The following is a 26,029-nucleotide window of genomic DNA, read 5'->3' on the forward strand; positions in this document are numbered from 1 at the left end:
AGGCTGATGATGGCCCTCCAAAGATGTCTATGTCCTAATCCCTGTAGTCTGTGAATGTTACTTTACATAGCGAAAGGGCTTTTGTGGATGTGATTAAGTTAAGGATCTTGATTATACAGGATTCTCCAGATGGGTCCAATGTAATCACAAGAGTTCTTATAATACAGATGGTCCCTGACTCACAGTGGTTCAACTTCCAATGGTGTGAAAGCAATATGCATTCCGTAGAAACTGTGCTTTGAATTCTGAATTTTGATCTTTTCCCAGGCTAGCAGAATGCGGTGTGATGCTCTCTTGAGAGGCGGGCAGCGGCAGCCCCAGTTCCCAGTCAGCCACGTGATCACGAGGGTAAACAACCAAAACCATTTTGTGCCCATTCGGTCATTCTGTTTATCAGTTTTATAGTAGTCGATAAATTACATGAGTATTCACAACTTTATTATAAAATAGGCTTTGTGTGAGATGACTTTACTCAACTGTAATGTTGGTGTTCTGAGCACATTGAGGGTAGGCCTGGCTGAGATACGATGTGTGGTAGGTTAGGAGTATTAAATGCATTTTTGTCTTAGGTTATTTTCAATTTCTGATGGGTTTTTCAGGATGTAACTTCATCCTAAATTGAGGAAGATCTGTATAGGGAAGGAGGCAGGGGGAGGTGACAAGAGGTGCCCATGGCAGGGATGGGATTACTGGCTGGAGACTCTGAGACGGAGAACATGGGCAGCCTCTAGAGGCTGGAAAAGGCAAGAAACAGTTTTTCCTAGAGCCTCCAGAAGGAATGCAGCCTTGTCCGTGGTTTGCTTTTAGTTCCTTAAGACCCATTCTGGACTTCTGACCTCCAGACCTATGAGGGAACAAATTTGTGTTGCCTTAAGCCACCAAATTGGTGATAATTTGTTACAGCAGCAATAGAAACTAGTGCAGCTGGTAAGCTGACTACTTTTTAGAAAAAGAAGAAAGTATTCCTAAGATATTGTAGGATTATAGAATGTTTGCCTCTAAGGTTCAACACTGCTCTATCTAATCCAATAGCTTCATTTTTTAGAAGAAAATAATGATGAAAAGGAAAGTATTGGACAAACTCTTCCCTATTCAAACTGATTATAATACTTAGGGTTTGAAACCATATATGTAGCAACATGATTCATAATAGCCCTGAACTGGAAACAACTCAAATTTCATCAATAATAGAATGGAAAACCCATTGCTATCTATTCCCACAATAGAATACTACACGGCAACGACAAAGTATGAACACAATTACAAGGAATAATATGGATGAATCACATGAACTCATGTTATTGTTGAGTGAAAGAAGACAGATACAGAGGTAATACCATATAATTGCATTTACATAAATTTCTAAAACAGGCAAAACTAATCTATGATGTTAACAGTTACCTTGGAGAGGGATGGGGGCTGGGTAATTATAGGGAGGGGGCAGGATGGAGGCTTCTGGGATCTGGCCGTGTTCCGTCTCTTGATCTCAGTGCTGGATACATGAGTGAGTTCATTTGGTAAAATTCAGGTGATTTGTGCAAACTTCTGGATGCTATACAGCAATAAAAAGTTTACTTAAAATAAAACCATGTAAATGTGTGCTCCCAATGGTTGTTTTAACAGTTGTGTGATATAAAAGAATATGAGCCTTTAGGGGGAAAATAATGAGCAAAATCCCCTGCTGGAGCCTTCTTGGATTCATTGCCCCAAAAGGGAACCAACACCCCTCCTTGGCTTTAGAATATTGGATTTAAAAGTTTGTTCTAAAACACTTGAAACGCTTACTTTATGCTGTAGGGAGAGCTTCTCTCTCCTTCTTCCCCCAGAACACAGTATTTTCAAGCTAATATTTTAAAATATTATTTAATTGTGGGGAAGTACTTTGGTTGGAAGGAAAGTCTTTAATAAGTTAGTGATAAATAGTGATTGTGTAATTATGGTTCTGTGGAAGAATGAAGCTTTCTGGTGTGCTTGGAATTGTATCTACCTGGGGCATCCTTTATTTTGAGCAGACTGCTGGTAGAAAGCTAAGGCTAGAGTCTGACTAAGGAGACCTTTCACACTAAATATTGAGGGAAGGTAATCTGTACAAGTCTGGTGGATTCATTTATAGAATGCCGAACAATTTAAATTTAAATACTAAATAATCTATTGATTAAATGGTTTAAATAACAAACATTTAAATAATAAACATCCTAAACAGATTCCATGGGGGAAAAAAATTTCCTATAATAAATATTATTTGTAAGCTGCATGGCCCTCACATAATTTTTGATTTCCTGGAAATAAACAAAAAAATTATAGCTGATGGTTGACTATCTTGGGGGAGCTTCTTGCTCTTCAGCAAACGTTGAGGAGAAGTGCAATTAAATTTAAGTAAAGCTTTACCCCGGCAGGCTAGTGCTCTGTTTATTGTGCTCTTGAGGTCACTGGAGTGTGAGCACTTCCAACATTCTCTTATCTTTGCTGAGGAGGATGAGAGCCAGCACAGCACTTAGAATTCTCAAAGCACTTCTACAAACAGGATTACTTCAGCACAAGGTTCATTATCAAATGTCATTGTGACCTCCAGCATTTCTTTAATTTTACCAAAGCCCGAAAAAGTTTGAAGGGTGCTTGTAATTTTATTTCACAATGTTGAGGGAGCTGAAATTATAAAGTGAATATTGACTTAGTACAACTTTAGTTTTGGCACCTTACTTTCTACCAAAACAAAATGAATGAAAGTTGGTGCTCAACTCTGGTGGAGAATATTAACAACAACAGCTATCAAAGGGACATAATATGTAAAAACTGCAGTGCTGATCAGGGTAGCTAAGAAAGAGAGAGTATAGACGCCCTTATTTTTCTTAAGTCAAAGTTGGCAGCATTTTTGTGTCAAATTAAGTAAGCTATAGAAAAAGATGATTTCATGTATTACTTCATCCGTAATAGCACTTAAGTTAAAAAAATCAGCTGGGAGAAGTTTTGTAGCAACAATATGAGATCTTAGAGAACAAACAGAACAAAAAGCATATTATGGACTAGATAACATTTATGAATTTCAGTGAAAAATATTTTCCTTATCATCTCTCCATTTTTAAAGACCTCAAATACTCATTTATTAATAGCCTAGCATAAGGGAAGATTGCCTTCCTTCCTTCTTTCTACTTTTCTTCCCTTCCACAATGAGTGAGGTATAGTACCAGACTCACAGCTCTTCTCATTGTGCTTACAAAGAATCAAGGGTTTTATTCAAATGCAGATTCTCATTCTGTAGTTTGTACAGGGTTGGTGCTGGGGTTGACTGGAATTCCTGTTTTTGGGGTTTTTTTAGGACATTTTATTTCATTATTTTTTTAAATTTTATTATTATTTTTAATGTTTATTTATTTTTGAGAGAGAGAGAGTGTGTGTGAGCAGGGGAGGGGCAGAGAGAGAGACACACACAGAATCCAAGACAGGCTCCAGGCTCCAAGCTGTCAGCACAGAGCCGGATGCGGGGCTTGAACCCACGAACCATGAGATAGTGACCTGAGCCAACCAACTGAGTCACTCAGGCACCCCTTATTATTTTTTTAATATAATTTATTGTCAGGTTGGTTAACATAAAATGTATACAGTGTGCTCTTGGTTTTGGGGGTGGATTCCCGTGATTCATCGCTTACAATTCCTGTTTCTAATAAGCTTCTAGGTGGTGCCAATGCTGTGGTACCTTAGACCACACTTTGAGTAGCAAGGATGGGGGAATGGTCCGTCCTCAAAAAGTCCATAGCATAGTGACAGCCATTTCCATTCTCCACTGTAGTTCGAAAAGTCTCAGCTTATTTTTCAGATTACGTGTGCAACCCAGATGTCAACAGAAAGCTTCTCTTCCCTCTCAAGATCTAGATAAAATTAGATCAAAACACATCACTAATTCTGTAGCCTCTGAAAAACCAAAGATTTTCCCACAATTTATGGAATGAACTCAGAGGCGAGACCTGGCCTTTCTCTCATTTCCTCAAAAAATCCACCTGAACAAAGATGTTGTCTGCAGGCTTTACCAAGAGGGGAGAAAACAAAGGAGTTGACGTGACACAAGCACAAATACTCTGAAAGGAACTGTGGGCTCCTGCTTCCACAGGATGAGTCCAACATCTGAGTCTTCTCACTGTGCGAGGTGCTGTATCCGCCCTGTACTACATGGTAGCAATGTCACCCATGAGCTCATGCTTCCTAAGGGAGGCAGGGAGCTGGTAGTTGAGCTACGTATGATCACACACCCATCTGGAACTCTCCTTTAAAACAAGCCGGCCAAAATTTTCTTTTGTCCGGATAGATCCAGGAAAATCCATCGTTTAGCAGCGCTCATGGCAGAAAGGAAGAACGCACACCATGGGGAGCTGTGGGGTGTCTCCACATGATAGGATTTGGGCTTATGCTAAGTGATGTGGGGAGAACTTGAGGAAGTAGGGCTGTGCTTAGGATTGGATGTTGTCAGGAAACAGGTAATTCCATGATTGAGTATCTTAATCAATCTTACCTAAAAGGAGAGAAGAGTAGGGGTGCCTGGGTGGCTCAGTCGGTTAAGTGTCTGACTCTTGATTTCAGCTCAGGTCATGATCTCATGGTTCATGGGATCGAGTCTGGCTTCAGGCTCTGCGCTGACAGTGTGGAGCCTGCTTGGGATTCTCTCTCTCCCCCTCTCTCTGCCCCTTTCCCACTCACATGCATGCACTCTCTCAAAATAAATAAACAAACATTAAAAAAAGAGAGAGAAGACTAGATGGAGGCTAGCCTATAATTGGTAAAGAAGCAGCAGTCATTCATATCAGGCAGGATAGAAGGCTGTTTAGTAATTTCTGTGGTTTGCACAATGTTTATGTCTGTGTGCATGATTACGGAGTGGCCTTTTTTTATGGTCCTTCATGGTCATGGTCACAAAGTGGCCTTGCCTGATGTTGACGTTCTATGAAATTGTTGATGTGCAACAGGAGAGCCCCAAGGCCTAGCTGACAGTACCAGGCCAATTTCCGGAGGTCAAGAGCTGCTTTTCTCTTTCTCAATACATTTCAGAAGAAAAATATAATTACCTTTGTGTTTTTTCTCAGAGTCGTATAACATGGAGATAGTAAAGTGACAGACTAGACGGAATTTTCTAGATGAAGCACATAATCTTCCAAAATGGCAATATTTGTGGGTTAGGCAGAGAGAGCAAAACCCGTGTCGCTGGTGTGACCTTTACAAATTTACAAACGTGATCACATGTTTCATTTAATAAGTTGAGTCCATGTTAGCAAGAAGTTTCCATACTCGTCTTCCTCAAAAATGTCCAATAATGGCAGGTACAGATTCAACCCGAGCGTGGAGCTTTGTGGGTCCATCCTCTCCCAGGAATCAAGTGAACACTGGACTCTGATAAGTCGGTTGCCTCCGTTTGAGTCCACAGGTATCACCATTGAAGACCGGTTTTGCAGTTTGATGGACGATGTTGGGATGCCCTTGCTGGTCTGATCGATGGCTGCTGATCGCGGAAGTGCCATACACTGGGCACTAGGTTATAGCTGGTCTTGTTTTGTTTTGTTTCTCAGCTTCTCGGTGTCTCTTTGTGGGGCTACAGTTCCCAGATGTGGGTTAGGCAGCCAGGGTGCCAGCAAGCTGGAGAGATGCCTGGCTGCAGATACTAGCTGAGACCTGAGACCCAAGAAGTGAATTCAGTGCCCAGGGTAGTGTCAGGACATGCCAGTTCTTCTTTTCCTTTTCCTGAGAGAAGAGATGTGAACTTCTGCATCAAGTAGCTTTGCTTTAATTTCCAGCATAGTAACATATGAGCTGTGTATCCTTAGATAAGTTAGTCTCTCTGAGCCTTTTCTCATCTGTTAAGACCAGGAGTAACAGTGGCCTTGTGCTTTCCGCTTCCTTTGTATATGGCATCTTCCTTCACATAGCAAGCCTCTCCTTTTCCTCCCCTTTCCACTTAATGGGAATCCTACCCATCCTTGAAGACCAAGTTCAGTCGCTGTTTCCTCAGTGGCTCCAACCTACTGTGATCTCTGCTCCTTTTGAGGTTTTTATAGTAAACAGATACTCAACGTACTGCTCAGTTGGCACTTATCAGTCCTTTCCTTTGTAGAACGTTATTCTTATGGAGAGAGAAAAGAGCCAAAGAGGTAGGTTTAGAATAAACTGTTTTGTTTATTTTTTCACCAACTTTCTGGTTCAGGTCTCCTCTTTCTGCATCCTTTTCTTTTTATTTTCTTAAGATTTTATTTTTAAGAAATCTCTACCCCCAACGTGGGGCTCAAATTCATGACACCGAGACCAAGAGTCCACATACTCCTCTGACTGAGCCAGCCAGGCATAACCTCCTCCTGCATTCTTGATCTCTCAGCAGTAAAACATATTGCCCTGGTACTTCTTAGATATTCCACTGTGAGTTCTCATTGTAGTTTGAATGGGGGGGTGGGGGGGGGAAGAGGCAAAAATGCCATTGGATGCTGCTTCTCCACCAGGTGTGTCAGGCTTCTCACTTTCCTGGCCATTCCCCTCACCTCCCACTAGATTAGGAGAGCTATAGGCTTTCCCTCTAATGACTGAGATCAGCTCCACCATTGCTGCCAAATGACAAAACGTCAGGCGAATTTCTCGCCAGTTGTTGGAACCATCTGGCTAACACGGGACCCAAGCTAAACTTAAATCTTTTCACCCCTGCTGGTCTCCAGCAAGAACTTTCTCCAAATCGCTCCTGACGCTGCAACCAACGGTGTTTTCTTGCTCCCAAATCTTTGGCCAGGCCCTGCAGAGATCTAAAATGGTCATCTGGAAGCTCTACTCCATTTCAAAGCCGATCCCCAGCCTACAAAGAGCTTATTCACTCTGGCTCTGTGTCTGGCCCTACCCCACTTCTGTCTGGGATTGTGTCATACCATTAGCTTGGAATAATTTTTTATTATTATTAAAAATGTTTTTCTACCTCTTGACCCCCTTCACCCCTTTCTCTCATCCCCCACCTCTCGCCTCTGCCAACCACCAGTCTGTTCTCTGTATTTCTGAGCTTGTTTTAGTTATTTAGTTTTTCAGATTCTACCTATAAGAAGGATCATATGGTATTTTTCTTTCTCTGCCTGACTTAACTTCACTTGGCATGATGCCCTTGAGGTTCATCCATATCATCACAAACGGCAAGATTTCATTCTTTTTTGTGGCTGAACAATATTCATGGTATGTGGATATATGCCCCAATTTCTTCATCCATTCATCAGTGTACCCTTAGGTTACTTCCATATCTTGGCTATTATAAGTGATCCTGCAGAGAACATGGTGGCGCATATATCTTTTCAAGTTGGTGCTTTTATTTTCTTCAGATAAATACCTGAAGTGGAATTACTGGATCATATGACAGTTCTATTTTTAACTTTTTGAGAAACCTGCATACTATGTTTTGTAATGGCTGCACCAATTTACATCCCCACCGACAGTGCACAAGTGTTTCCTTTTCTCTACGTCTTTGCCAACACTTGTTATTTCTTGTCTTTTTGGCAATAGCTATTCTGACAAGTGTGAAGGGCCATCTCATGGTGGTTTTGACTTGTATTTCCTTGATGATTAATAATGTTGAGCATCTTTTCATGTACTTGTTGGTCATACATGTCTTCTCTGGAAAAGTTTATTCAGATCTTCTGCCCATTTTTAATTGGATTGTGGGGTGGTTCTTTTTTTGCTATTGTTTATGAGTTCTTTGTGTGTTTATCAAATATATAATATGCAAATATTTTCTCCCATTCAATAGGTTGTCTTTTAATTTTGTTGATGGTTTCCTTTGTTGTACAAAAGCTTTTTAATTGGATGTAGTCTCCAATTTTATTTAATTTTGTAGTCTCCAAATTTATTTTTGCTTTTGTTGCTTTTGCTTGTGGTGTCACATCCAAAAAAATTATTGCCAAGATCTATGTCAGGGAGTTTACTGCCTATGTTTTCTTCTAGGAGTTTATGGTTTTAGGTCTAAAGTTCAAGTCTTTTAATCGATTTTGAGTTGATTTTTGTGTGTGGTGTAAGAAAGTGGTCCAGTTTTCCCAGAATCATTTATTGAAGACACTATCCTCTCCCCATTGTATATTCTTGGCTCCTTTGTCATAAGTTAATCAACCATATATGTATGGGTTTATTTCTGAGCTCTTTATTGTGTCTATTGATCTATGTATCTGTTTTTATGCCAATATGTTTTAATTGCTATAGCTTTGTAATATAGTTTGGAATCAAGGAGCATAATGCCTCCAGGTTTGTTCTTCTTTCCCAAGATTGTTTTGGCTATTCGGGGTCTTTTGGTTCCATACAAATTTCAAGATTATTTGTTCTATTTCCATGAACAATGCCACTGGAATGTTGATAGGGATTGCACTGAATATGTACATTGCTTTGATCAGTATGGACATTTTAACAATATTGATTCTTCCAATCCATGAGCACAGAATATCTTTCCATTTTTTTGTGTCTTCTTCAATTTCTTTCATTAGTGTCTTGTGGTTTCCAACATACAGGTCTTTCACCTTCCTGGTTAAATTTATTCCTAGGTATTTTATTCTTTTGATGCAATTGCAAATGGGATTGTTTTCTTAACTTTTCTTTTTAATAGCTCATTATTTGTGTATAGAAATGCAACCGATTTTTGTGTTATTGATTTTGTATCCTACAACTTTACTGAGTTTATTAGTTCTATCAGTGTTTTGATGGAATCTTTAGGGGTTCCTATATATAATATGTCATCTGCAAATAATGATGGTTTTACTTCTGTTTTTCCAATTTGGATGCCTTTTATTTCTTTTTCTTGCCTAACTGCTCTGACTAGGACTTCCCACACTATGTTAAAATGAGGAGAGGGGGCATCCTTGTCTTATTTTTGATGTTAGAGGAAAAGCTTTAGGCTTTTCACCATTGAGTATGATATTAGCTGTGGGTTTATCATATATGGCCTTATTATGTTGAGGTACATTCCTTTTGTATTCGCTTTGTTGAGAGTTTTTATCATAAGTGGATGTTGAATTTTGATAAAATTTTCTACAGTTTTTCTACTTCCATTGAGATGATCATATGATTTTTATCTTTCATTTTGTTATTGTTATGTGTCACACTGATTTGCAGAAGATAAACCATTGTTACATCCTTGAGATAAATTACGTTGATCAGGGTCGGGTGTGTGATCCTTTTAATGCAATGCATTGTTGAATTTGGTTAGCTAATATATTATTAAGAATTTTTGTATCTATATTCATGTTCTTGTGGCATCCTTGTCTGGTTCTGGTGTCGAGGTAATGCTGGCTTCATAAAATTAGTTTGGAAGTGTTCCCTCCTCTTCTATGGAATTGACTCCTGGTTCCAGTTCATTATGGCAACATAGGAAGATCCTGAACTCACCTCCACCCACAGACACACTACATACGGAACAACTCCTCTTTAAAGAACCTAAAGTGTGACTGAGTGATGACTACATTTTGGGCAAATGAGAAGAAAACCACACTGAAGCAGATAAGAAAGACTGGGACACAATCTCACCATAAATCCCTCCTCAGCATGTTGACCCACAACCAGGACAAAATTCAAAGCCTGGAAAACTCAAAACCTCTTCACTCCAAAAAACAAGGGGTTTGTACCCCATATCAGTCAATTTAACTTTTAAGATCTGCACTGGAGAAATGAGTCCCCAGAACATCTAACTTTGGAAACCAGTGGGACTCATGTCTCAATATCTACAAGACTGAAGTGATATAAGAAACAGCTCTTAAAGGGCCAGCCCCGCCCAACCCAGCTCAGAGGCAGCTGATTGCACCCAGGCTTAAAGCGAAGAAGGCTCATATGAAAGCATCTGCTTGAAGGTCAGCCACCCAACTTAACACACACATGTAGGAGCCTGCTGGAGCATCCTCTGGGATGGACTCTAGCAGGTACCACCTTTGCTCTATCCCTTTGCCATGCTCCAGAGCACTCGCATCTTCTGGAAGGGAGCTTTTTTGTGGCTGCAGCCTGGGGGATGCCTTGGCTACCTGGCTCTGGAAGTCAGCGGAGCTTGTGTTCTTGCTCCCATGAGATTATAATTATTGGTGTCACCCAGAAAGGAGCTCATACCCCTTTCTGGTACCCCAATTTTTGCAGCTGCCACCATGGCACTTCTATATCACCTGGCTCTGGTGGCCTGTGGGGCTTGTGCTCACAGGTCCCACAGGACTGTAATAAAGGGAGAAAGGATTCTTAAACAGTACTACCCCCAGAGCACAGCAAGACTCAGCAGACCCAGGAGCTTGGTCTTTCTGTGAAGGAGGCTTCTTAGCTAATCATCATGGCTGCAGCCTGTGGGGAAGGAGGCTTCTAATTGAACACCCATCTAGTGGCTGACTGTAATTCCTTCCAGAGACTTCAGAGGGTCAGCACTATCTTCACACTCTCCCTGTGCTGTGCTCCAGAGTGCAACTCTCTCCTGGAGGGGAGGGTTACATGCATCTGGTAGCCTGGTTTTTCTGTCTGGTGCCCTGGTTCTTGTGACTGCTACCCAGGCAACACCACCTGATTTCCTGGCTTTGGTGGCTATGGGGGCTTGCATTCCCAGATTCCACAGAACTGTGGCAATCAGAGATAGTTCTTAGTAGGCTACCACCCCCAGGCCCCTGCACAGAGAGCAGAGTCTTTGTGCTGACATATATCTTCTTTTCCTGGTGCGTTCAGCTCTTGGAATCCTTGGTCAATTCTTCTTCTAGCAGACTTTGGTCACAGTTCCTTTTTGGACCCTTCACAGGTTTTTCTACACTTGAATCATGGAGATTGGAGTATGGGGCCCTGATATCTTCTCTCCAAGAAGGCCTTAGGTTTCTAACAGGGACTGAGTCATCTCCTCCCCAATGACCAGCTCAGCACACCAATGGGAGAGACAGGTTTTGTTAAGACCAAAAAAAAAAAAAAAAAAAAGTCCCTTATTCCAGAATGTTGGGTGTCCACTCACCCTATATTTGCATAACTAAGAGGGTTACTCAAGTGATCCTTCTCCAGATCCAGAAGCTCAAGTTCTATCAAGTTTAAAAAGGCAAAAATAAAAATAGTAGAGGATAGATATCCTGCTATATTAGCAAAGGAGAAGAAAAGTTTAAGAGGAGAACAAGAGAGACTGTGGTAAGGAAACCAGGAGTTTTATAGAGGTGAGTGATTAATAATTTCAGTCTTTATCAGGTTACATAAGTGGAGACTAAGAAGGATTTGGTCTTTGAGTCATTGTTGGGTGGACACATGATTGCACTGGTTTGAAAAATGAATGAGGGTGAAGAGACTAAGTCTGCACATTCCTTATAAGAACCTTGGCTGTGAAAAGGAAGTGAGAAGGGATGATTTTGTATGTATGTGTGTCTGTGGGGAGGTGATATTGGAGCTAGCCTTTCTCAGAATAAAGGCAGCTTCAAGGAATTCCAGCCTCACTTTTATTATCTGCTTCTTTAGGGATTTTGAGTTAACTAAGACCTGGTGTTTCTTGTTACAGGATCCCATTCAGGATACATAACATTTAGTCATCATATCCCTGTGGGCTCCTCTTGGCTATGACAATGTCTCAGAGTTTCCTAGTTTTAGATGACCTTGACAGGTGGTTTTTTTTTTTTTTTTTTTTAAACTAGGCTCCACGCCCAATGTGAGGCTTGAATTTATGCCCCTGAGATCCAGAGTCTCATGTTCTACCGACTGAGCTAGCCAGGCACTCCATGACCTTGACAGTTTTGAGGAGTACTGCCCAGGTATTTTTTGTGGAATGTCCCTTGACTGGGTTTTGTCTGGTGCTTTTCTCCTAATTAGACTGGGGTTATGGGTCTCTGAGAGGAAGACCTCAGAATGTCATTTTAATCACATCATATCAAAGGTACATACCATCGACATGACTCATCACTAATGATGTTAAGCTTGATCACCTGGCCAAGGTAATATTTGTCAAATTTCTCCACTGTAAAGTTACTTCCCTCCCTCCCCTTCCATACTGTCCTTTTTGGATGGAAGTCACTATGCAAAGCCCCCTCTTAAGGAGTCAGGGGCCAGGTTCCACTTGCTTGAGGGTGGAGTATTTACATAAATTATTGGGAGTTTTTCTGAATAAGAACTTTGTCTCTTCTCTCCCAGATAAGTCAATTCTTAGTCCCCCTGTGAAAGACTCAATGACTTCTTGCCTTGCTTACTGAGATTAAACTCGCAGGACAAAGTTCATCCAGGAAGTTAGCTGTTTGATTCATATTTTTTAATACAGATTAACATACTGACATAGCAGAAATTGAGAGCTTTGAAGAAGAGCCTCACGAAAATAATACTGAAAGCGTTTTACTCACATATTTCTGCTAGCCGTTAACATTTCCACAGACCAAGAAAAAGTCATTTAATGGGACTGACTTAAAACTGAGTGATTTGAATAACATGAAGTTGAAATACTGTTATCAACACTTCTGTCATTTAAAATTTTCTAGTTTCGGGGCACCTGGGTGGCCCAGTCGGTTAAGCGTCCGACTTCGGCTCAGGTCACGATCTCACGGTCAGTGAGTTTGAGCCCCGCGTCGGGCTCTGTGCTGACAGCTCAGAGCCTGGAGCCTGTTTCAGATTCTGTGTCTCCCTCTCTCTCTGCCCCTCCCCCGTTCATGCTCCGTCTCTCTCTCTCTGTCTCAAAAATAAATAAACGTTAAAAAAAAATTTTTAAAAAATTTTTCTAGTGTCTGCATACATAAGACTGTTTAAAAAATTCAAGTTACTGAGTTTCATGTCCTGATAATTAGCATTGATAATGAAAGAGAAACTACAGAGTAAAACTGGTACAGTAAGCAGCCGTACTTTATCTAGACTCTACCACTTACTAGTTGTGACCCACTGCTTCTGTAAGCAAACCTCCATTTCCTCACCTATAAGTTAGAAAAAGAATAATCCCTACATAACAAAATTTTTGAGGATTAAGTTTCTGTCTCTCTCTCTCTGTATATATATATATATATATATATACACACATACACACATATATATGAAATATATATATATATTTAATTTTTTATTTAAATTCCAGTTAGTTAGGGGCACCTCTACCCCTCCTCTACTCACACTCTCTCTCTCTCTCTCTTTCAAAAATAAGTAAACATTCCAAAAAAAAATTAAAAAACAATAAATTCCAGTAAGTTAATATACAGTGTAATATTCGTTTCAGGTATACAATATGGTGATTCAACACTTGCATACAACACTCAGTGCTCATTAAGAGAAGCACACTCCTTAATGCCCATCACCTATTTCACCCATGCCCCAACCCACATCCCCTCTGGTAACCCTCAGTTTGCTCTCTATAGTTAGTCTGTTTCTTGGTTTGCTTCTCTCTCTCTTTTTCCCTTTTCTCATTTGTTTTGTTTCTTAAATTCCACAGATGACTGAAGATAATATATTTCAAGATGTATTTGTGACCTATATTTATATATATTTATGCCTCACGTTCGTTAGATTGGTCACGGCCCAGGCTGCATTAGTGTTAAGTATGTTGAACATCTCTGCTGTCAGCTACTGGCGAGACACGCAGAGTCAGCTTCCTGCTGGCCCTCACAGCCATTAATTTATGTACTGTTGGAACTAGCGGTGTCATATGGGCCTGCCCTCACTACATGTAAATAATTAAGATGCCTTGATTCCCGGGGATCCGGAGGTGTGGAGCCAGGGATTGGTTCACCGTGATGGATTTTGAAAGGGAAACCTTGCTCTTGCAGAAGGTATTCTTGCTTTGCCTAAATCAGCAAGGCATGCTGGGAAGCCCTTCCCAGTGTAAGCACAGACAGGTCGACACACATGCCTGTACGCACACCTGAGGTTCTGTCTGTTGGTGTGAACATTGCGGGCAGTGGACATAATGAGTATTCAGTAAAGATAGTTTTGTTCTTTTCCTTCATTTCCTTTTGTTAAAATGTTACCCCAAGCAATGAACACAGGAGGGAAACCAGTCCCTGAATAATTTCCCGAGTATAAGCAAGTTAGATATCATAGAAAGCCATGAAAAATTCCAAGCCATATTTAATACTGAGTTAGGAAATAGCTGCGCCAGGTGATTACAAGACATCACAGGGGTTTCTCCTCAAATACATTGTAAATTGAAGGCAGTTTATTGAATCAATTCCACTTCTGTTGTAAAAAATTTCCTAGTGCTTTTGGAAGAAATACTTAATAATATCAGAATTGTCCAATCACATTCCATGTTTTGTTTTTCCAAGTCAACATTTTGGCTAAAGCATTCAGTTTTTTATTTGTAAAACTGTATCGGTTACCTAAGATTGAATACACACATTTTAATAATTGTAAATCATTTACTAATATATATTTTTAAAGGTCATCATTTTGGGGAAAAAAGTAATTATCTACTCTGTTTTGGTATTAAAATTTGAAATCAATAGTGCATATGGAAAAGCAAGGACAACTCAGCCTCCTTCTTATTGCCTAACGTTAAAGATCTGACTTCCGTTTCAAGGATGTATGCCACTCTTCTGGGGTAAGAATGAGAAATCAGTGCACCATTCCAGAACTTGGCGGTTTCCCTTCCATGAGTCACGAGTCTTATGGTAAAAAAAAGTATCTTCAGATAGTTCCTGGAGATAAGGTTTTTAACATCATTTTATTCTTCGATATCATCCATTAATATGTTATAGTTAAAAAAATTCTTACCACTGAGCATAACTGTCTTAGTTTAATCTTGTTAAGCATATCACTTGAAATATTGAATCTGAATTCTACTAAAAAAAATACATATTATCAAAGAAATTGGGGGTGGAACTGGCCATGAAAGCCACTCGATTTACTTACAGATAGTGTGACTCATGCAATATCTGGATGTCTTTAATTGGTGCAGGAGCCAAGAATTTTAAAAACCAGAGAAGTTCTTAGAAATCATCTTCTAATTTGCATCTTTTTACAGTTGGGGAAATTGAGTTCTCAGAGTTAAGGAGCTTGTGGTGAAACAGAATGCTACTCTGAGAGAAACTGAGCCCTTTTGGGGTCCTGTGTTCTTTGAGCTGGATTTCCCTGCTCCCTCCTCCACCCCTCGCTGTGCTGATTAAGGCATACAGAGGTCCCCCATTATCTGCCGGCAGACACCTGAAAACGTGGGTAACACTGAACCCTGTATATACCATGTTTTTTCCCACACAGGCGTTTCTATGATAAAATTTAATTTAGGCCCAGCAATTGCACTACTAGGCATTTATCCATGGGTGTGCTGTTTCGAAGGGACACATGCACCCCTATGTTTATAGCAGCACTACCAATAATAGCCAAAGTATGGAAAGACCCCAAAGGTCCATCGATGGATTAATGGATAAAGAAGATGTTGTATATGTATATATAATGGAGTATTACTTGGCAATCAAAAAGAATGAAATCTTGCCATTTGCGACTATGTGGATGGAACTGGAGGGTATTATGCCAAGTGAAATTAGTCAGAGAAAGACAAAAATCATATGACTTCACTCATATGAGGACTTTAAGAGACAGAACAGATGAACATAAGGGAAAGGAAACAAAAATAATATAAAAACAGGGAGGGGGACAAAACAGAAGAGACTCATAAATATGGAGAATAAACTGAGGGTTACTGGAGGGGTTGTGGGAGGGGGGATGGGCTAAATGGGTAAGGGGCATTAAGGAATCCACTCCTGAAATCATTGTTGCACTATATGCTAACTAATTTGGATGTAAATTTTAAAAATAAAGAATAAAATTTAAAAAATTAATTTATAAATTAGGTACAAGAAGAGATTAAAAGCAATAATGATATGGGGCACCTGAGTGGCTCAGTCAGTTAAGCTTTTGACTTCAGCTCAAGTCATGATCTCACGGTGCTTGAGTTTGAGCCCTGAGTCAGGCTCTGTGATCACAGCTCAGAGCCTGGAGCCTGCTTTGGATTCTGTGTCTCCCTCTCTCTCTGCCCCTCCCCAGCTCTCTCTCTCTCTCTCTCTCTCTCTCACACACTCTCTCTCTCTCTCTCTCAAAAATAAATAAACATTAAAAAAATTTAACAAGCCAATAATGCTAGAACAATTATAATGCTATAACTGTAATAAAAGTTATGTGAATGTGGTCTCTCTCCCTCAAAATACCTTGCTGTGTGGGACTCACCCTTCCTTTGATGATGTGAGATGACCAGATGCCTGCATGAGGACATGCGGTGAGATGAGTGACCTAGACGGGTGATGGGGTGACTACTGACCTCCTGATGATTCGTCAGAAGGAGGATCATCGCTTGTCCACAGCGGTTGACCCAGGTAAGTGAAACTGCGGGAAGCAAAACTGCAGATAAGGGAGCACTACTCTAGTTTAAGTCCAATAAGAATCAGGTGCCTCTGCGGGCTTGGGCTGTAACAGAAACATTCCTATGCGGGCTCAAGTAAGTCAGTAAGGCTCAGACTTTGGGTTGAAGGTGTGTTAGAAGGAATATTTTATTATCATTAGTAAAATGTATAAATGTATTAAAACTGTGAATTGTTACAGTAGTGTGATTTCTGTTGCAGGGGATACAATCCCAAAAAGAACCCGCTAAGCCAAAGAAAGGGTGTTAAGGATGTTAGGATTCTGGGGTATCTCACACAATCGAAGAAGAGCTGCATTGCCAAATCAAGATAAAGTTGTTTTCAAGAACAGCCTGAACAGAACTGAATGCTGCTAGACTCTCATTCTCTCTCTCTCTTTTCTTTAAGCTTCCACTTGGAAATTCTGGGGATGGTGGAGTAGGGGTGTTACTCTACAATTACAAACTGAACAGAGAACTGGTTCTGAACTCAGGTTTGGGTGCTTGTGGTTCCAAAATCAATACTTGAGAGAGAAGTGATGATGGAAAAGGAAAGGTTGTTTTATTCAGGAAGCTGGCAACTTGAGAAGATAGTGGACTTACGTTACCAAGACAATATTCCCAGTCTGGGGGAAGACAGAAGGCTTTTTTTTTTAAGTTTTATTTATTTTTGAGAAAGGGGAGAGAGGGAGCAGGGGGCGGGGGAGAGAATATCCTAAGCAGGCTCCCCACTGTCAGTGCAGAGCCCAACGTGGGGCTTGAACTCATGAACTGAACCATGAGATCATGACCTGAGTTGAAATCAGGAGTCGGAGGCACTTAACTGACTAAGCCACCCAAGCACCCCAGCCAGAGGGTTTTAAAGGGGGAAGGCATGGAAAAAGGGAGGGGGACTACTGGCAGGAGAAGCAGGTGTCCAGGCAGTGAGTTGTATGTTGACCTGACCCTGAACAGAGTTGGTGGCAGCCATGACAGCTGTCGTCAGACAAATGTAGTCAGGCCTTATTTTCTGGCAAAGTCTGGTCCTTCACTCCTCAAGGCCAGTGGTCTGCAAATCTCAAGGAAGGGAAGTTAGTTCCACTATAGACCAAGGAGTGCAAGCAAGCAAGGAGTGCATAAACTTGAAGCAACTTAACCCTTAAGACTAGTTGGAGTGCTGGGGCTCCTGGCCAGCTCAGTTGATAGAGCATGTGACTCTTGATCTCAGGGTTGTAGGTTTGAGCCCTATGTTGGGTGTAGAGATTATTTTTATTAAAAAAAATTTTTTTTAATGTTTATTTATTTTTGACAGAGAGAGACAGACAGAGCATGAGCGGGAGAGGGGCAGAGAGAGAGGGAGACACAGAATCGGAAGCAGGCTCCAGGCTCTGAGCTGTCAGCACAAAGCCCAATGCGGGGCTCGAACTCACAGACAGAGAGATCATGACCTGAGCTGAAGTCGGACGCTCAACCGACTGAACCACCCAGGTGCCCCTGGGTGTAGAGATTACTTTTAAAAAATGACTAGTTAGAGTGCTGTTATGGGGGAGAGGTAGGCGAAGAAGTTACTATACAAAGATCGAGAGCTTTGGGGGTCAATCAAAACTAAGTTCAAATTCAGCTTTGCAAATTTACCTATTTAATGGCTCTGAACAGACAGAAGTCAGTTCAGCAATAACTCTCTCTCAGACTTTTTGGGGAGAATTACATGTATTGATATACATAAGGCACTTAGCGTAACACTGGCCTATAGTAGCTACTCAATAAATAGTATTATTGTTATAGATTTAATATTCTTTCCTGCCTGCTCTTTCATCTCTCCCTGGCTGAAAAGCTAACATACAAAAGTTGCAAAGATCAGCTTTAATGGCATCTAAGATGCCATCACTTGTAAGATAAGCCATTATTTTATGCACCATTAAAAAATAAGATATGCCGCCAACTATACTACAGCTCACGTTCTAATCACTTAGAATTTTTCTTTATACTTCTTGAGAAAGCTTTTTTAGACCTATTTAGACACATTATCAAATACCACTATTGTGCATACATAAAAAGGAAACTATAAGCAAAAAACCGGTTAAAATATTCCTGAAACTCCTTCACATTCTGTGTCTGATGACTGTGAATCAACATATCAAGTCAGAGGCATCCATGCTTGTGTTTTTCCACATGTATCATCCTTTATTCCATCAAGAGCATCAGTGAGATGCATTTCTTTTAAAGAAGTCACTTCCACTAACACTAGTGTTCTAGAGTTTTTCCCAAATTGCTAATACCATCCTGCCATTCTGCAAGTTCTGAGACTGCTGCTTTCATGATCTCGTCAGAAATCGTGGGATCAAGGAAAACATCCAAATTAATGCATGTGCAAGCCATATCGATGTCGGCTGCTTGGCCAATAGCCAATGCAAAGTGCCATCAGTGGTATTAAAATTCTCATCTTCAGAGTTGTTAAAATGTGAAAAATATGTGCATCTAAGAATTGAGGTACAAATGGTAGATAGCCCATGTCATTACAGGTCCCTCACTTAGAAAAAAATGTCTATAAAATTATTTGAAATAGTGAGCTTGCTCAGCACATTAAAAAATATTTGAATAATTCCTCTTTAGTCCATATAAAATGAAGGGTACTTTTATCAATCACATTTTCTTTTTTGTACACCAACAGGGAATGATAGGCTGAATTTTAGGCTAAAAACAACTTGCCCTAAGTGCAGGAGTGGTTTTCTTCAGTTCTATTAGCATCCTACTCATGGAGACAAGCTGGTGCCATAGAAGACACTCGAAACCTGCAGCTTTTTCTTGTCATGATTTGTTCTTATAAAGATCAAGCAGCAGCAAGGCTTAAAGATTTTTAAAAGAACAACTTCGTTCGGTTTTCAAGTTGAGGGCATACTCAGCTCAAATTCAGGAAAAAAAAAGAGTCTTAAAAAAGTATTATGAACTTATTAACCTGTCTTCTTCCCCCAGTACTCTTTTTTTTTTTTAAACTGAGATATACTATATATAAAATAAAATGCATAGGTCTAAAAAGGTACAGTTAAAAGGCATAAACTCATGTAACCAGCACCCCAATCAAGAAATAGAACATTTCTGGGGCACCTGGGTGGCTCGGTCGGTTGGGTATCCTCTTGGTTTCAGCTCGGGTCATGATCTTGCAGCTTTGTGGATTTGAGCCCCACATTGGGTGCTGCGCTGCTTGGGATTCTCTCTCTCTTCCTCTCTCTGCCCCTCCTCCACTTGTGCTGTGTCTGTCTCTCTCAAAATAAATAAATAAACTTAAAAAAGAAAAAGAAAAAAAAAGAGAACATTTCTATCATGACAAAAAAGTTCCCTGGGCCCCTCCCCAGTCATTAGCTCTGGTCCCCTTCAACATAACATGGTCTTTTAACTTAAATCATGGTCAACAAAATATTGTTGAAAAAGAAAAGAAAAAAGAAAAGAAAAGAAAAGAAAAGAAAAGAAAAGAAAAGAAAAGAAAGAAAGAAAGAAAGAAAGAAAAGAAAAGAAAAGAAAAGAAAAGAAAAGAAAAGAAAAGAAAAACTTAAGCGATCATGAGTTATAGGGTAAAAAATCTCAGTTTAGTAACTTAATTTTAATTACTACATCTATGTTGTTATATACAACTAGCCTGTCTTCAGGTGACTTTGTTATTTTTTAAATGATTAATATTAACTGAGTAGTAAATAAAATACATACCCTAGTCACACACACAGGTGGAAATATGATATATTTTTAGCCAGGCTGGATCAGGCACCATGTAGTGTCCCATTTCAGTTCAGGACATAAACACTATATAGTTTTACCTACCCTATGAATTCCAGACAGCCCAGCAGTCTCAAAGCTTTATATTGTATATTAGCTGTGATAATTACTTTAAAATTTATTTTTTATTTGCATATGATAAAGTGAAGTGTCAACTGTGGGGAACTATTACTCAAACATAGAATTACTATAAAGGTGATAATATACTTCTCCCGTTCACTTTCCTGTATGAAACTGTTGGGTATTAGTAGGAATAATCCACTCTTTATTGCCCGTTACCTCATCACTCTGAATGTGATCCCAGTAAAGACACAGGTAATAATCTGCTTGCCTAATCGTTGATGTGTATTTACATGCTCAAGGGCTAATAAAATCTGGTGGGAATTGGAGTAGAAGTAATAAGAAAAAATGAACTACAGTCTATTTACTTTGACACTCTAACTCTGGGTTCACTCATTCTTGGTTTATTCCACAAATATTGCATGCCTTTTAATGCCAGCCACTGTGCCAATGTTGGAGATACAACCAAAGATGGAATAGCCAGACCAGAATCGAAGACAATTTTGGACAGAGTCAGGGCTCATAAGTTGTCCACCCAGCAAAGAGTCAATCACTGTCCAGAGAGCTAGGACAAGCACAGTGTCTATTACTCATCTCATGAAAGTCATACTCTACTGGAGTTACAGACACGTGAGCAATTACAATGCAGTCTCGCAAGTGTGTAAATACGATAAGTGGTGGGCCCTCAACTCAGACTCAGAGGGAGAGGTGCAATTCAGATGTAAAGAATGAGTAAGAATTTACCAGGCAAAGAGGTGGGAAAGTATCTTATGAGAAAGAGAGAGGAGACAGGACAAAGTATTTGGTAATATGATCCCAATAGTGGGAACCCTGGCTATGCTTCTCCTTAAAGTGTAAAGTTCCTTTTAAAACTAAAGAAGCTATCAGTGAAGAAATTACTGGCCAATTAAGGTTTCAAACAGCAATGAGAATCACATAAATATAGCAGGATTTTTATCTGAAACAATAGACCAAGTATTCCAGCTCAACCTTCCTATTCTAAGATCGTTTTTGTATTTCTAAGGGAGACCCTTAAAAGGGTCCCTTCCAAGTGATAAAGGTGCCACAAAGGAATTTTTTTTCCTGCTTTCTTGACTTGGTTTGTCTCTCCATAGAAAATAGAACAAAACAGAAAAGTGAAAACAGTAGGGAAATACAGAAACCCTACCACAAAGGGACTATTGTCTTGATCCAGATTGTGTTAGAAACACTAGCAAACCAATGCTTCTCTGTTCCAATTGCTGGGAAATACATCACTGTCATTATGAAATTCTTGAGATGCAGGCAGAGAATCTCACCTACTCCCATGATTTCAACAGACTGCAGATTACCAAATGACTTACCTCTCAAAACCTATCACCTGTACTCCACTACAACTTCTGAGAGGTCTGTGTCAAAAACCAACTCCGTGGGACCTGGCATAATACTAGGCACGTCGTAATGAGCTCAATAAATGCTTACTGAATGAAAGTAAAGTTTTATCTTCCAGCCATTTTGTACTCCAACTTTCCTCCTTGTAGCCTATGTTGGAGAATGTCTAACATAATGGCCAAACCAGGACTCCTCGGCCTTCTCTGAAAGCTCTCAGTTCACCTGGCAGGACGCTTATCGCCTGGTTCCAGGAAAGGTTGGTGCCTCTCCCAAACTGGATTTGGAGCTTCTGGAGGACAGTGACTGTGTCTTATTCAGTCAGGGAATGCCTGAGAGCTCCTAAAGTCACTAGCATATAGTAGGTGTTCCATAACTCTGTTGAATAAGAAATTGTATAAAGAGTTTATACACTTTGCAGTGAGCTTATTTGTATCACGAATACTCACTGAATTCCTAATTTGCTAGGCACTCTTTTAGGCATGGAGGGTACAGAGGTGAACAAGACTGATAAGGCCCCGAGCTTCCTGGAAATCAAAATTCTCATGGAGACAGACAATCAGCGGGTCGGACTCTGTTTTTGATGTCTGGCTGCTGACAGCTTTCAAGCCCCAGCCCTCCCTTTTCTCTTCTGTTCCACCTCCAGACAAGTGGGTAAGAAAGTCTGGGCACTCCCTCCCTTGTTCAGGCCACAGAAACCCCAGGGAGGCACAGGAGAATTCTAACCCCGGACCCACCCCCTAACCACAGTGAACAGCAGAGCCATTTGTCCCTGCCTTCAGTTAGGCCATTTTGAATTGCCCTGCTCTTCCCAGAAAGCCTCAGCATGTGAACAATAAACCCTTTCAGACCCTCCTGGTGCATGTGTGTCCTCATCACTTTGTACATCTGAACCACTTTGGTGGTGCTGGTGGGGCACCGATCCTGTTTTCTGTGGAGCAACCACGAGACACATGTAAACAAATAAACAAGTTGATTTCATATAATGGTAAATGTTATGGGAAAAATAAAACGAGACAATGAGACAGACAGTGAGGGGTGGTCGCGGTCAAGGGATGGAAAAAGGGTAAATTATGTGTGTGACGACTTAATCTCTTGACTAAAACTCCACTTGATGTGGTGGGGACTGCCAGCTGCCTCCCAATATTTTCCCTTTCTCCATAATAAGAAAGGAATAATAATAATAATAATGGTTCATTTCTTCCTCTACTTTTCGCCTGATACATGGCCTCTCAGTAAAAATGACATTTTCCAACCTCTCTTTTAGCTGGGAGTGGTCATGGAACTAGATTCCAGTCAAATAGATTGGACAGAATCCTATTCTCCTGCCCAGATATAGACTTGGTGGTTGGAGTTCCGATGGCCGCCCTGCAGCACAGCACGGCATGCACGGGGGATCAAAGCTGTGCAGGGTAGGGCCACCGAAGGGAAAGACAGTAGGTCCCTACGCTGCGGGGTACCCCAGCGCTGCCTGCCTCCCTCCTCTTGAACCTTTAAGACAAAACCACTTGTCTCTTGATAAGGGCACTGAAGTTTCAGGTTTTATGCTTTTTCTTAGGAATGAATCCTAAGCCATACATTTGTTGAACACATGTATGTGAACACACGTATGAACTTTAGAACCTGTTATCTTCTTTTCTTTTCCCTTCCCTCCTATTTCCTCCCTTTTTTTTCTGTTCTTTTTTTCCTTATGAGCAGTATGCAAAACTCAAATATCTGACATATTTTCTATTGAATACATTTTAAAAATTAACTGTTATTGTAGAGAATATAAAATACACAAGAGTAGACAGAATAAAATACCGAATCCTTCTGCACCAAAACTCTGCCTCACCAATTATTAATCTATGGTCAACTCATCCACATCCACACTCTAGCTTCTCCCCATCTTCCTACATTATTTTGAAGCAAATCTCAGACCGCATATTATTTCCAAATGAAGTTTTCAGGTCTCTCTGTAGCTTAAAAAGCAGATGAAGCAATATTCTTCTTTTAGAAATAAAGCCAAATTTTAACTCATGTTCTTCTTTACTTCATAAAAAATCATCCTTTTTGTATCATCTTCTGAAGTGTTCCTATTTCCCAGCTCTTTGCTCCTCCCCCACTCCTCTTTTTCTCCCTCATTCCCTTGTCCCCTCCCTCTCTCTGTATCTAATACATCTTTTGCCTATAGGTCCCCCACTTTAAAAAAAAAAGGAAATCCAGGTCTAATTTTCCCATAGATGTGGTTCTTTGATCTACCTCCCTCTTTCAATTTTCAACCACAGAGAATCTATTTTGCCAAAATGGCAGAGTTTCCTCATTTATAGTCCCTTTATGAGTCTGAAAGGAAGGATTTTTAAAAAGTCACATAGTCTCCAAACTACCCCCCCCTTTTCCTCATAATAAAAACTGGCTACATTGGTAGTACAATGTGAGAAAATATAATTAATAAGAGGAATCCAGTTACAGTAATTGCCAAAGTTAAGTATTGGATGTTATTTTAACTATACAAACTCTAAAACCCTAATGGTACTGAAGACTTGTTTTTATAAATTGATAAGGCATTGTGGACCTGGGCCATGTGGATGTTTTCCCACAAAGCAAGCTGGAACTGTTTTGCTATCACTCATGCATAAGAATCAAGCGTGTTTTTCATAGGCAGAGTGTAACCAATCTTTTGGAGTAAGTACAGATTATCTGGACCTGGTAGAGCCAGATCTTGCCACAAAATGGTATAAGAGTCACTGTCAAATTCTCATGGATTTTATTTGCTCTTATTTTGTTATCTTGGTGGAAAATAAAGTTGTTGACTTTCACACTGTAACAGAACGAAAAGAGCTATGGCCAATCAACACAACTGACTCTGTGTGCTTTTGGAAACCTACAGTGTTCCCAAGCGTTACAAACATATTCCTCCTCTGGGAACTTGTGGGAGGTACACCCATTGCTTTCACCTATTGATACTAAACTTCGCACCAATATGGAAATGTGGTGAAAGAACCTGTAATTGTTGCTCATTGTGTTTACCCAGCTAACCGAAGACTGAAGTCTTTGAGAACAAGGTTCGTTGCTTTCATCTCTATATTTCAAAACACTCAGCTCTTAGGGCCAGACCAGTCAACAGTCCAGGTGTGCCCAAGAACTTTTTGTGAAATAAGTAAATACAGAAAAATACAGAAATTCTTTAGACAAAACCAGTAGCACAACTTAACTGAAGTTCAGGTTCATTTAGCATGTTGGCATTTAATGCCTCTTTTGTTCTTTAAGTGGTTCTTTCTCTCTCTCTCTCTTTTTAAGTTTTTATTTTAATTCCAGTTAGTTAACTTAACAGTGTTATATTAGTTTCAAGTGTACAATCCTCTTGGTGGTTCTTAAAAGCATTTTTACTTGTCTTATAGTTATGATCATTTTCCTTACCACGTCTCATTACTTCAGTATTTAGCTTTTTTGACATGATACTAACGTTTAACCAACCTTTCCTAATACTCTTTTTTTTTTTAATGTTTATTTTTGAGAGGTGGGGAGAGGCAGAGAGAGAGGGAGACAGGATCCAAGGCAGATTCCACAAGGACAGCAGAGGGACGGATGCAAAGCTCAAACTCACAAACCACAAGATCGTGACTTGGGCCGAAGTTGGACGCTCAACTGACTGAACCGCCCAGGCGCCCCTCTCCTAATACTCTTAAAATTGTGTGTTCCACTTCTATGCCCAAGTGGGGTTTGACTTAAAATTTCAGATACAGAGTGAGTATTTAGATCTACACACTACTCACGATAAAGTGAATAGAAGTGTTTTCCAAGAGAAGTTAAAGGAACTATCTCCTGGGCTAGTGGTTTTAACTGGAGATGAAAGATTGAAAACTTTTCCTCCTTATGGTCTTAGGAAAACAACTATTTAGAAAAGTTGTATGTATAAATAATATTCTAGCCACCCATACACTGTTTGAGGGAGAGGAAGTGGCAGAGAGAGAGGCAGAGAAAGAGACAGTGATCTAACTAGACATTCATCCACATGTCTAGACATTCATTCCACATTTAAATATTTAGAATTTTCAGTAGCCTGTGAATACAAGAAAATTTATTACATTAAGGTAGGCTTTAGATATTTGACATGTAGCTGATATTTTCATAGTGTGAGAAATATCAAGCTGACATTATACTTTCTCTGTGATGATTATTTCCAAATGTCAGAGAGTAGAAACTTATTCATGGGATTTCAGGGCCTTAGGATAGTGTCAATTTAAAAGACATTCACATCGACTTCTTTTTTATTTAAACATGCTAAATGGAGGATGAAAAGCAGGTTAAGAAATCAACAGAGAAAGGAAGAGCAAAGAAGAAACCTATTGACAAGAAAATTTTGAATAGATTGATGTACTCTTACATAAATTTCATGGAATCCTAGCTGACAGCAGCCTTCCTGATTGTCTCCTAATATTTCTGACAACCGGAGTCTTGCTGTTCACATTACTTCACTCATATCACTTACGTTGAATTTGGGAAATTAAAAAAAAAGATATGAACTATTTGATTTTTTTATAGACCACTTTTAATAAGTCAAATAACTAATATTTGTATTTTAATACTGACATTAGACTT

General features: G+C 40.0%; 1 protein-coding gene across 5 annotated transcripts in view; it reads left to right on the forward strand.

Moving 5' to 3' along the window:
• Window positions 1–1,231: 1,231 nt before the first annotated feature.
• Window positions 1,232–26,029, forward strand: part of RWDD3 (RWD domain containing 3) — a 104,080-nt gene continuing 79,282 nt past the window's right edge. The window contains exons 1-2 of one of the 5 annotated variants that reach the window (XM_042997944.1): window positions 1,232–1,330; window positions 16,125–16,250. In XM_042997944.1, coding sequence (XP_042853878.1) covers window positions 16,202–16,250 — 49 coding nt within the window. In that variant the 5' untranslated portion in view covers window positions 1,232–1,330; window positions 16,125–16,201. Of the gene's footprint in view, window positions 1,331–13,330; window positions 15,093–15,965; window positions 16,251–26,029 lie in introns of those variants that run through there. The other 4 variants (XM_042997945.1, XM_042997946.1, XM_042997947.1 and 1 more) reach the window with 4 other exon arrangements.

Source organism: Panthera tigris, chromosome C1 (assembly GCF_018350195.1).
Source record: "Panthera tigris isolate Pti1 chromosome C1, P.tigris_Pti1_mat1.1, whole genome shotgun sequence".
Lineage (NCBI taxonomy): Eukaryota > Metazoa > Chordata > Mammalia > Carnivora > Felidae > Panthera > Panthera tigris.